Below are 13,677 nucleotides of genomic sequence, written 5' to 3' on the forward strand. Positions count from 1 at the left end.
ATATTCACATCTTGACTAATATACTTTAATTTTAGATGCATGTACAAAAAAATAAATAAAACACATGTTTTTGTAATTTTTTTTATTTTTTTTTAATCAGACAATGGTGCATTTGCATCGTCTGGCTGCTGGTTAACATGTTTTCTGAGGGTTTCATTTAGGTTGACTCATTGTGCTGTTCAATAACGGAAACTTCATTAGGAATTCAGCTTTATTGAGATTCCACTTTCGTCACTGCTCCCACTGGTTGACAATAGTGTGAAGAAGATATACATATATATATAGGCTACTGTGTATTGCTTTACTGTATAAAAATACCAACATGAAGCCAGAGTGGCAATTTCAAGGTTTTGGGTTCACTCTCCTTGGCTACTTTGACATCATTGCATCAATTGATCCTTTCCACATGTGAAGCATATTCTTTAACTCCCTACACATGTTACTTTATGCTGCCAGGTTACGATCAGACTGATGCTTCCATTTGAGAAAATACTCCCCTACTCAAATTGTCAACAATAAAGACTTCAAACACTGCTAAAATTCATTTCTATGAAAGTAGAAGAAAAAAAAAGCTTCATTTCAAGATAATAAATCTAACTTTTTTTCTTTTCCTTTACTTTTCTTTTACTTTTCCTTTACTCCTTTACTTTCCTTTACTTGATGTTTAATAGTCATAGTATTTTTTTGACTATGCTAGATTTCTAGTCAAGAATTGTTTTTCTTTGGCCATTGGCAGACATATTTTTGCTTAATATAAGACTATTTGAGTATGTTAAGGAATATTAGGCTTATTTCTATATGGGGTGTTTTTGCAGTGCAGGCTTTCTTTACAAGCTATCATGTTTGTAAAGCTGCTTTAAAAGCATTTTGAAAAGATGAAGGTACTGGAGGGTGATGAGGCCAAATTTGCAAAACTAACAATTTTCCAAGAGGCAAAACAAGCAAAGAAGTGGCTGCTCAAGTACAAAGAAAAAAGATGAATATTTTTCCAGCAATTAATATAAAATGTCACACTTTGGGTGTGCTGCCAAGAAAAATGTCAAACCACAAGTCACACAATGTTCTTCCAATTTCATTTGTAGAGGCAAAAATCATGATCATTTAAAAAAGAAATTACCTTCATTTGCAGAGGGAAAAAAAAGAAGCTTTTATCGCCTTAGAGCAGGAAGTAACCCTAATCTCTTGCTGGACATGATGACCTCCCAATATTATTATTCATGAGGAGAGCGACTGTTGAGAGTGCAGGTGGGATATACTGTATCTGGTTAAAGTTTAAATACAGAGATGGATTCTTCTGAAAGCTTTATGTAGCTTTATTTAAATTTGAAGACCCCCCGCTTTGCTGGCGGTGGGTTTCCTCCCGCCCTCTTCTTGGTGGCCTGGGTTTCGGGTTCTTCCTTGTCGGATCCTGGTCTCTCGGGAGACGGGGTTGCGCCCTCTCTCGTCCACTATAGTTACAGTTCAGGTGGAGCATCGTTTTGACTTTACACACAAACACAGTTACACATACATACACACCTGCTCACTCGCCTACATAATGACTTGGATTTATATAGCGCCCTTAAAGGCACCCAGAGCGCTTTACAGAAAATCATTATTCATTCATACACATCCTCACTGGTGGTGGTAGCTACGTTTTGTTGCCCCAGCTGCCCTGGGGCAGACTGACGGAAGCGTGGCTGCCATATCGCGCCAAACGGCCCCTCCGACCACCACCAACATTCATACACATTCACACGGGGCAAGGTGGGTAAGGTGTCTTGCCCAAGGACACTACGACAGCAAACTGGGACAGAGCAGGATTCGCTACTGCCGCCCAATATATAAATACATACTCACTCCTAGGGGTGTAACGATACACTAATCTCACAATACGGTACGATACACGATATTGAGGTCACGATAACGATACGATACGATATAGCAGTATTTTTTTAACAACCTTGAATGAGGTAGTCATGAGGAAATTGTCTTTTATTTGAAAGACACAAAATACAAAATAATGCTGTGCGTTTGCCCTATTGTTACAGTTTGTAATGCTTTATAACTGTTTAAGTTTTAAAGAGAAAGCCAGGCCAACCATTTTCCACAAACTGAACTAAAAGTAAATATCAGGTTTGCATTATGCATCTTCAGTTTCATACAAGTACAAATATTTAGCCACAAACTGAATAGTTTCTCTCATGTATGATTTGACTTTTTTCTTTTCCAGAAATTTAACAACTAAAATTAAATAAATAAATAAAAGTAAATAAATACATACAATTTTACATCATAAAAAAAATTGATTCATGCTCACCTTATAGGTGTAAGAGGAGATTTATTTTTGTTAAGGTTATTTTGTTAATTCAGGGTTCATTATTTTATAAATATATTCTTTATATTCTGTAAATCAGGGACTATAATTACACTAGTCAGTTTATCTGTAGTGATTAGTTTTAGATTGGGCGGAGTGATACAGCACTAGGTGCTGTGTTGATGTTCTAAAATCCTACGCTGTTGAGGGGACATTGAAGTACACTGGAACTTAGCAGAAGTTGTCCCCGTGTTTATCCTACTCACGACCCCAAAAAGGTTTAATTTAATAAGGTAAGGCTTAACTCTACACCAGCCTTACATAAGTAAAGGTTCAGACCTCAAAACGAGACTGCAAAACGGGACTCGTTTCTTCTGAGCGGAGGAAGATTTTGGTCCGCGCGGTGCGGTCGCGGTCGGATGCGCGTTACTAGTCAACACAATAGATTAATATTAATAACCCAATATCGCGATACACTTTGTCACCTCCACGACACGTATTGTGACATTTTTGTATCGCGAAATTTCGTGGCACGATATATTGTTACACCCCTACTCACTCCACAGTTTTGGGGGACAGATAATCGCAGTAACTTAGTTTTGATTCAATCCCAGGGACCTGAAATGGTTGCTGCTTGTGTCTCTGCCTGCCCAGAGAAAAAACAAACAAAGGCTTGTTTGCCTGTTATGGGTTTCCCTGCGTTTTTCTCGTTTCAGACTAGCAGCGATATATATATGATATACAGGTCTGTCTCAGAAAATTTGAATATTGTGATAAAGTTCTTTATTTTCTGTAATGCAAAAATGTCATACATTCTGGATTCATTACAAATCAACTGAAATATTGCACGCTTTTTATTATTTTAATATTGCTGATTATGGCTTACAGTTTAAAATTAAGATTCCCAGAATATTCAAATTTTTTGAGATAGGATATTTGAGTTTTTTTAAGCTGTAAGCCATGATCAGCAATATTAAAATAATAAAAAGCTTGCAATATTTCAGTTGATTTGTAATGAATCCAGAATGTATGACATTTTTGCATTACAGAAAATAAAGGACTTTATCACAATATTCTAATTTTCTGAGACAGTCCTGTATATTACAAATGCATATATATGCCTTAGGTTTTTACCAACTTTGTGTTAACCATTAATATGTACTAATGTAATCAAGCCTGATCAGTTGTATTTATTTTTTGTACATCAAGAAGTGCAGCATTGCTACTTTCATGCTATATTGGTTAAAGCAGTTATATCAGTGGCTAATGAGGACTAAAAGGGAACAAGTCATGTCTCCTGACAATAATAATATATAATAGTTGGAGAAAACCAGCACTCTGTTTCAGCTGCAGTAGAACAAGTTGAATTTATTCAAACATAGATAAGTCCGCTAATCAAAACAATGGGATATAAAGAATTGTACTGGTGCAGAAAACGAAGGGCAACGTTGTTCGTTGACCTCGTTGAGGTTAAAACTGACTTTTTTTTTAATTAAAGGAAATGAGAACCTTTAACCCCGCCATCTAACATTAAACCAGATGTGTCTGGTATTCTCAGCTCTGTATCTGATAAGTGTTTTCCATACAAATCCTTGTCGAATAATCTGCATATGACCGTCTGGCTTGGCTGGCACGCCTTTACCAGATCCTGATTATCAGACGGAGCCTCACTGCGCTCCCCCTGTTTCCACCAGACGCCTGTCCGGGGTTTCCCCTTTTATTCATTGATTAAAATATCATCACACGAAGCTCCAGCTCAGGGACAGCAGAGAGGCTCCCCCTGATCTTCATCCCAGCTGCCCATTTAAGATTCAGGACTTGTCATGCCTGTTAGACAATGATTCTCATTGTTCTTTTTATTTTTCTTCCCAGCTGAGAGACAGAGGCTGCATTTTCTTCCCGGCTTATGTAGGAATTGAAGGGGAAAATAAAACATCTGAATGAGACTCGTAGAAATTACCGGGTTTAAACGAAATGCGGATTTGGGTTGTGGATGCATTTGCAGCTGACTCTGTTTCTTTGGCCCATAAAACGATTTTAACCTTCTTTAATAATGAAACACCTTGGTTTTTCTTCTCCGAGGCGTTCTACTGTGAAACCGCGGGATGTCACATCAAAGCACAAAGTATTCTGCTAACCTGGAAAATCAGTCTCGCCACAAACAAGCATGCAGAGAGAATGGGATCAGTGTGGCCGTGAAGAGAGGGAGGAAGAGGACAGAAAAGAAAGTGGAGCTTTGTAGGAGAAGCTTTGTGTGGCTTTTTTCCACCCTCGCTGTCAGGCCACAGAACATTCAAGTGGAGGAGAGGAATTTGCATTCCCTAAATCGCTCCAGCTTTTTCTCCTCGACTCGCATGCTGACTGTCTGGCACGTGCGCTCACAGAAGCGTGCTTTGGAGCTCGAGGATAGATCCATTTACTACAAACAGACATAAATTAACTCTGAGGAAAGAAGACTATTCGAAAAATGCACGTGACCCATGCCACCATGTCAGATGTCTTTGTCCTTGATGTTGGTGAAGGTTGTTCGTTGTGGCCCTGACTGGGCGGTTGCTTGGACCTTGTGTCATCCTGATTTTTTATTTTAAACAAATTCTAACTCTTAGGGTGCTTCCACACCTGTGGCCCGTTTGTTTTGTTCCGATTCAGGGGCTAAATCGATACAGTTGTTTTGTTTCTCGTTCGTGGGGTTTGTGTTCACAAGGCAAACGTCTGTACCGTTTCAAAGCTGTTAACAAATGTCATGCGCGAACCATCTGCTCTCTGATTGGTCAAATGAACGCGGTAGGAGTTTCCTCTTCCGCACCCCGGGATAAACAACACGCCCCTTTCACAGAGAGGGTGCAAAGCGGCGACCGCAGCCGCCGGCTTTAGGCTGATTTATGGTTCCGCGTTACACCAACGCAGAGCCTACGGCGTAGGGTACGGCGTAGGCTCTGCGTCGATTTAACGCGGAACCATAAATCAGGCTTTACCCATTAATTTATGTGAGAGGCCGCCTGCCGCAGCGTTTGAGCTGTGCAAACCCTGCCTGAATTGAACATTTTTAAATTTCACCGTGCCGCGCTGGGATGACATCTCGGCACGTCCAATAGGAGAGAAGGTGGTGGAGGCTGCGCCGACTCTTCTCCTTGAACTGCGGTCGCACATACACATGAATGGAGTTGTATCGGTTGTGGTGTCGATTATGTTCTCACTACAAATAAAAAAAATGAACCACTTCAGGTAGGGGTGGGTTAAAAATATCGATATATCGATATTTTATCGATATGCATGTGTAGGAACGATTATCGATACATAAATCCAAGTATCGATATAAAAAAAAAAAAAAAATGTTTTTTTTTTTTTTTTTTTTTAAATCACGATTTTTTTCCCCCATTTTATCACCCAGTGCTCCTACCTAAGTCAGTCCTGGGCATTGCTCCATCTACCAACCCCGGGAGGCCCTGCACTGAGCTCAAGTCTCCTCCTTACTTGAGGAGTGAGCAGGCTGCTTCTTTTCACCAGGCAGGGTGGGGTTTCTATGGCCGGACGTGGCGCGTGGAAGGATCATGTTATTCCCTTATTGTAACCAGAATATCGATATCGTATCGAATCGTATCGTATCGGAAATCGTATTGTCTTGGGACCTAGTGTATCGGAATCGTATCGTATCGGGAGGTCAGTGATGATACCCAGCTCTAACTTCAGGTCTCGAATGGAATCGGGCCGAGACCACCTCTCCTAGGAGATCTCGGCTCGCTTTTTTTGTGCCGTTTCCGAGAGCGATTGCTGTGTTCATATATACCAAACGTTTCGATCTTTAGGGGGAAACGTTCCCTGTTCCGGAACAACTGCTCCAAACGGGACAGGTGTGAAAGCACCCTTAGTATTTGATTGTACAGCTTGAGGGATATCCTATAGCTAAGTTTAATGCTAAAAACATACATCCAGGGACCTCACGATCAGAGGCTACAGCCCTCGAGGAGCCACCCCACAGCCGAGTCCCAACCTGTGGCCGTTCGCTGCATGCTGCCTTCCTCTTTTTGTTCTCCTTTCTCTGTCTCTCTTCAGTCAATAAAGGTTTCTAGAGTCACGAAATCTTTAAATTAAAGCAAGAACGACACCGATTGCCACACCATCACAAACTACAGCAAAGCCTTCTAAAAGAACACCGCGTCACAAAGACTGACCTTTTGCGTCGGTTGTATCTAATGAAGTTGAAAACGAGTTCTTACTCCTGCTCAGAACCGGTCCACCAAGTTAGCTGTGAGTTATATTTTCACCAAGCGTGTTTTTACTCTGACTGCTTCACATGTTTTTTTAAGGCCTCTGGTGTCAAAGGTCAACACAGAGTTTCAGTTAACGGTGTGTTTTTTTCATTAGCATGTCATAGCACCATAATGTCTATGTAAATATTGGTATGTGACAGGATTCATAGACGTATTTTGGTTGTGGAAGGTTGTAGTAACCTGCACAGCATCGTTGTTGTGGCCAGTAACTGTTGTGTTGCTCAGACATGGCCTGGAAACTCCTCCAGGAGCAGGGCAGTGTCTAGGTAGTTTTTGCATTCAGCAGATACTGTGTGTTAATGTATTGCAAACTGGATTCAACATAGCGGCAATAGCATGCAGTTTTAAAAATAATCACAATAAAATCGGCTGGATTAATACATTTGTGATGAAATGAGGCTAAACGTGAAGAAAATATTTTGATAAAATGTGGCTCTGTCTGTGAGGCAGTTCGATCATAATATATGATCGAACTAATATATAATATTAGTACATAGCATAGACGTCTTTACATGGCTCATTCCAACTACACCCTGCACTGGTCTCAGTAAAGGTGTAAATTGATCCATATATCACACTTGCTAATGCGCTGTTCTAAAACCTCGCCACCACCCCATCATCCACAGATCGGGACATGGAATTAAACTGTTGTTCATCAATCCCTGAAATCTCAATATGGCTAGGATCTGAAAGTAATAGGACCACAACCTTTATATTAAAATGATAAGCATATGCATCGTATCATTGCCGTGAGTTGACTGACTGAACTTAACTAAACAGACAGTTAGACTAGAAGTGAACAGTGAGTGAATGGAGGGGAAGAAGACAGAGGAAAATGAGTGTGTGTAGTGTGTTTGAGGATTCTGTTCCTCTCCTCCAACTTTCCTTCATGTGCCCTGTGGTAAATGGGTTGCATTAATATAGTGCTTTTACACTAAAAGTCACATTCATCCTTTCACACATACTTTTACACAGCACTTTCTTGTTCCAGACAGTTATTCTTCCATCTGTTTCTTTATTCTTTCCCCTTTTAAACACACCGATGAAGCGTATCCAGTTGAATATTGTCAAAGGACTTCTCACTTTTCAACTTTGCTGTCTTAGAGAGCTGGTCAGTCAGGCATGACAATGCCAAAAGGGTTGGTTTAAATATCAATAAATAAATGGTTATAATTCTGGATCTCATCATGTGAGTGCTGCCCGTTACAGAACATGTGACAAAACCAAATGTTTCTATTTCTCCTTTTCTGGGTCTTTATTGTGATTGCACGGGAATTGGGACAAACACATGTGTTATTGGACCAGGAAGAAAAAGCAAAACATTGAATTGTGTGTGGGCATTTTCAGGCATTTTTCAAACCATCTTCCTCACCAAGTTTTTGACTCTAGTACGGCTTCATCTGTCCACAGACAGACTCACAGGTCCACAACACTTGTGAATATGTGTCTTTTTGAGTCAGAAATGTTTCACTACTCCCATAAATGGAGCCAAGTGAATCACAGTTCATTCACTTATAAAAATCCAAACTCCGCCCCATGTGTTTGCTCATAAAAACACATTAGCAGGATCACTCAGGGCCTGAAAAAGGAGGGATCACTATGGCAACATAACAGTACAGCAGGTCCCGCCTCTTTAAACTTCAAATCTAGAGCCCACATGTGTTCTAAATCTGGCAGGAAGGCAGGGCTGCAGCTCGTAGACAGAAGGCTGGGCAACAAGACGCTCAACAGCGGAGCAGTCGCGGTTTAAAAAAAAAAAAAAAGGAAGAGAAGGAGAGGAGGGTCACAGGAGTCCTCCGAACGTCCAGGAAACTGCTCACTGCTCGGGGGTTTGGCCAAAGGAGGCGGGGAGAGGTTTGTTATTGGAAAAGCTGACAAGCGAACAAGGCAGAGGGGAGGAGAGAGAAAGAGAGAGGCGGCTGTCTGACTTTGACTTGGTCAGTAAAGGCCTCATGCAGCTTCTTAGCAGCAACTCAATTCCATTTTTATCTGCCTGACACTAGTCGACTTTTAGCAGAGTTCACCGGGAGCTGAGGAGGGAGGGAAAGACAGGCGTGAGACTCAAAAGGGGGGAAAGAAAAAGAGAAAACATGGTAAGTTTGGTTTCACTGCCTTGTCGTGACTGCTCATTAACTGTGATTGTTGGTGTGGCTGTGGTGGGCGGGGAAGTGGGCTGAGCTTTGACTGCTGCAAGCTTACTGCTTCAAAACTGCAGCAAATTAAAGTCAAGTTCTTACTTAATTGGAAAAGTACACATATCTCTTGTATATCTCCACTTTGGGCTCATTGGAAAATAAAAAATAGAATATATATATATATATATATATATATATATATATATATATATATATATATATATATATATATATATATATATATATATATATATATATAAATAAATATACTCTATGTATGTGTGTGTGAGAGAGTGTGCACGTATATTATTACTACTTTACAAATGCAGGTCCCAAGACTGAGTCTGGTAAATTTGATTTGTTGTATGCTGACAAGTGGGGGCCAAACAAAGCTCTGGAATTTTGTTTTCTTTCATTCAAAGATAAATTGCCAGGAAAGTGATTGCCAAAGCTGTTTGCTCTAAATCCCACTACCTTCATACAATCTTTGTGTATATAGGGGCAGGCCGGGTGGGCTGTCTGCCCCACCTCCCAACAGTCCCAGTAACACATTTGGTTTCAATTACTTGGTGCCTCTCGGGAACAAGCTGCTATAAATAAGTTGGAAGTAGCAGAGTGTGGACAGACTGCAGGCTACTGTCAGGGTCTGACCGTGGGGGGGTGGGGGGAGGGTGGCCATGCACACGCCTCAACACTGGCATGTGTGTGTGGGGGGGGTTGCATGCTGTTGGCTGGTGGTGGGTCTTGCTTAGCTCCATGATCTGTTCAGTGGTTAAGTCACTTCTGGTTTTAAACATGTTGTGACAGCGTCCAGATCAGAACGCTTGTTGCAAAGTTTTGGGTAATAACCTGTAAAATGAGGGATTTTCATTTCTAGAGGCCTGCAACTCAGATTCTAAGTGTCCAAGCATCTGAATGACATTTTTTTTGCTTCATCTAAATCATATAAAATTGACTTGAGATGACACTTTCAGTTTATTTGAGACTGTGCTGCATGCACTTTTCATCAAGGCTTCTGTGTTGATAGCAGGCTTTCGTCAATAAACTACAAGCAGGATGTGGCCATTGATCAATTTACTGGCAAAGCTGCTAAGTACCAGACTTACTGAAGTAAACATAGCAATTTTCTGCTATATTCCTCTTAAATCAAACCTGTTTTATTGCAAAGTTTATTTTTCTTTTTTTCTAAATGTCCTCTGTGCATAAATCTGGTAGTTGTTTCAAGTTTTGGAGCTATTGCGTGAATTAAGAAATGTTATTCAGGTGAGATTTCAAAGAAAAGAAACAAAAAACACTAAACTAAACTAAAAGGTTGCTTATTGTTAATTTATTATGTAGCACAAGTTCCAATGAGAATCACGTTGGAATTGTACAAAATTAATATTCATTTGAAAGTCCTATGGATGTATCATATCACTTCTTAAACAGCTTTTGAATTATAATTACATAATGATGTATTTATTAATTCATCATTTTTACATATTAATAATTATTAGAATTTATTTGCGTGTCCTTGTTTGTTTGTTTTTTAACCTTCAGAAAGCCAATCCTCAGCACCTCAGCTGTGTGGCACGCTTTAAATTGATGAAAAGTTGGCAGAATTTAAACTCTTTTGCCAACACTTTTGTTCCTAGAAAAGAAGCTTTTTCTGAATGGTGTATGAGTTTATTTCGGTCTGTCTAGTTTAGCTCAATAACTAATTCTTTTGCTTTTCATGGTTTTCATGGGTCTTGCATGTGAATCGAGCAGGCGCACCTTTTTTGCTGAGTCATGCATGTTCTATGTTGCCTGTGTGCACCGGACTCATTTGGTCGCATGCATGACGGCATCACGTAGAGCCCCACGCACTGGTTCACCTCGTCATCCAATGCAGACTCAACCTATTGCACAACAATTGTATTGTCTTGACTAATTGTCCTGGCACAGAGGCAGAGTAAGTTGAATTCCTCAGCATGCCAACGTTCTAGGTCGTCACCCGTGTTCCTACATCATGACTTTTCACTTCTCGCTAGCTTTCATTTGGCTACAGGTTATAAGAGGAATGGCGGGTCCTAGTCCACTAATATTTGTGTGAGTAGTCACGTTTCCTTTGCTCTTAGATTTGCACAAAACCCAAAAATGGAAAAAGAAAACCATGATGGAAATGGCTGTAATTCGATAAAACTCCCAAATATCGCTAAAACCTTTTGACATTTACACGAGGTGGTTTGTCAGACAATTCGATAATCCAGTTTATCGCAAAAGTGTAATGGCAACACTTTTTGTGCATTTCCGTGTCTGACAGTGCTGAATGTGACGTAGTTGGTCAATCTAAAGTATCTAAAGTAATCAAAATCTAGTTTCTAGCTATTTTTGGCCTCATTACTACGATGTAGTTGTGCCATTACACAACTTAATCATTATACAATACTGCATTAGGGTATATAACATCTCTCTGAATAATCATTTGAATGATCATCTGCTGCCTTCATCCTCTGTTGACTACTTTTTCAACAGAGGTAGCAATCGCAATCATTTTTAAAAAGACTAACAATGTTATTCTTTTCTTCAACGTCGAGATTTTACTTTTTTGTTGTTTGGAAGAGAAGTCTGGAGGAACGAGATACAGAAAGTGACGAGAATTACGCTTGTTTTAAAACACAGTTCAATGGAAACACCCCTGCAGCGTGACCTTTATTGCAAATTCAGGGTTTTGATTTTCTTAAGCTAAAAAGGGTAATGGAAACTCAACCAGTGATGGTTAGTTTGGGACTTGTTTCTGAACAAAGTTTTTGAAGTTATTGAAGCTTTTTTTTTTGCTTAGCAATTCTTTTACCGTCCTTTCAATACAAATTGCCAAGGTTGCAGTTAACATATGGTTGGGCATAGATTTAAAATACATAATTAAGCGGCTCCCAATAATCAACATGGTTCCTGGTTTACATATTGGACTTGTTTTTGAGTTCCCGTTCTTGTTATTTAATGTAAAAGTTGCACAATGAAAAAAAAAAAAAAACTGCTGTCAGGTACAGTGATGGATTGCAACATTAATACATTTTTGACATGTTGGCAGACATAACGTTTGACAGGTTTTCTGAGACTAGACTGATATAGTCCACAAACTACACTGGTCTCTCTGAAGTCCAGTCCAGACGCCACCTGAGGCTAACAGCAGTCACTTTCTTCTTTTTCAGTTTCACCTGTAAAAAGGAAGAAATGATGCAACAAAGCTGTAAAAATACCACTATCACAACTCTCACAATGTATTTGTAACATATTGTTGGGATGGGGATTCTGTTTTTAATAGGAAGCTCATTGCTTTCTGTTCTCATTTAATTCGTGGAAAGTTTTGGAAAGTGATAGGTCAAATGCAGCTTTAATGTATTTCTGACCTGTTCTGGCCAGCGCTTTTGTCTGATCAGTGACATCCAAACTTAGGTTATAAAAAGGTGTGTTTGCAGTTACACAGTTGCAAACAAGGCTTCTGTCTCCTTCTTCATGAACGGTCCTTCAAGGTGTGCCTGAAAGCTTTGATTTGCGTTCTCCACAGCCCCCACCCTGTTCTTTTAAATGTAATAAAAGAAAAAAAAAACATCATGTAGACTTTGAAATTACACCTGTGAGAACTTGTTTATATCCAGACAGAAAGTCAATGAATCCTCAAACCCAGATATATACTGCCTGGGGATTTGCAAAGGTCTCATTATTCCAATTTCTTCTGATGAGATTGTCAACAGACCTTCGCAAGCGTGGTGAGGCCAAAATCTGGCCACGCTTGATTACACTTATTGGGATGCAGCAGCGTTGGGCTCTTTTTGCTGAGGGTGGTCACGTAAATGAAATATGCAAATCAAAACTTTATAGCGAACCTGCAATCAAATTAAGCTGGACAGTTCTGAATTTCTTGGCATTCAAGAAGGAACAGGTTTCTCTGAGGGAATTGTGTAGAAAGGGGTACATATACCTGTATCTGTAAACATATCTTTGTTTGCTTTTACTCTTGTTTTACATTAATGCTAGTAATGTATTTGGGAGTTCCTTGATGTAACTTTTATCAGTTAAGTATCCAGGCTTCTGCAGAAACTGCTTCATATTAAAGCTCCATGATTCTTTATCCAAAACACAGATGGACCCTCAGTGTTGTTGACCATTCCTTGTCTATGAGACATTAAACATTTTAATTCAATTCAGTTTAATTTTTGAAGGAACATTCATTCACCAGCAGCACATTATTGACCTAGACTGGCAGTAAAGCGTGGCTTCTTCCTGGGTACGTTATCAAAGTGAGGAAAGTTCGCTTCATGATTTAATAACATATTTGTAAATCAGTCTATCATAGAATAAAGAAAGAATTGAGAACCAACAGCCACTGCTGTGTCTTGCTAACAGCCAGCAGCGATTTCTGTCTTCTGTCGTCTTTGCACTTGTTTATACAATGATTACATTTGGCTGAAGTTGCCTCCACCAGCAGGAGAGCTCCTGAGTCCCACTGCGACTCTGACATGTAAAACAGACCACCTGCTTCTCGGCACACAGCAGCTGTCGGGCCACACTGTTATATTGGGAACAGAATTGGATCTGTGAATATTCCCCAACCTCCCGACCCCGACTTGCTGTCTGTCTCCTCGTGAGCTTTTCGCTGTCTTCCTGCAAGTGGCCTCTAACTGCAGTCAGGAAGCTACGCTCGCATATGACATCAATATATTTACAAGCGTGGCTCCCCTGGCTGTGATGTGTGCAGCTCAACCACCCAATTCCCCCAAGTTTCCTGACTGTTGACTTCCTTTGTCATGGTCTTTTGAGTAAAACTGTTTCAGTAGTCATTTTCTTTCTCATGTACCCACATAAAACCAATTACATTTGTATCAGAGGAGATAACTTTATTTAGTCTTCTGTGATGACACTATAATAGCCATGTCCCACCTCAGGGGCTGAATCCTTTGGATGCAATGGCCCAGGAAGGCATGTCCTTCAAAGACCATAAAGGTTAAACTGC

At 40.1% G+C, this 13,677-nt stretch overlaps 1 protein-coding gene across 2 annotated transcripts in view; it reads left to right on the forward strand.

The window, feature by feature from the left end:
* The window catches only part of sgcd (sarcoglycan, delta (dystrophin-associated glycoprotein)), a 561,083-nt gene that overhangs the window by 294,336 nt on the left and 253,070 nt on the right, over positions 1 to 13,677 (forward strand). Inside the window, exon 1 of one of the 2 annotated variants that reach the window (XM_061740597.1) lies at positions 8,377 to 8,660. The exons of the other annotated variant lie outside the window; for it this stretch is intronic. Within the exon in view, the coding sequence (XP_061596581.1) occupies positions 8,658 to 8,660 (3 nt within the window). The 5' untranslated portion in view covers positions 8,377 to 8,657. Of the gene's footprint in view, positions 1 to 8,376; positions 8,661 to 13,677 lie in introns of those variants that run through there. 2 annotated transcript variants of the gene reach the window in all.

The sequence above is a fragment of the Cololabis saira genome, chromosome 14 (assembly GCF_033807715.1).
Source record: "Cololabis saira isolate AMF1-May2022 chromosome 14, fColSai1.1, whole genome shotgun sequence".
NCBI classification, from domain to species: Eukaryota; Metazoa; Chordata; class Actinopteri; order Beloniformes; family Belonidae; genus Cololabis; species Cololabis saira.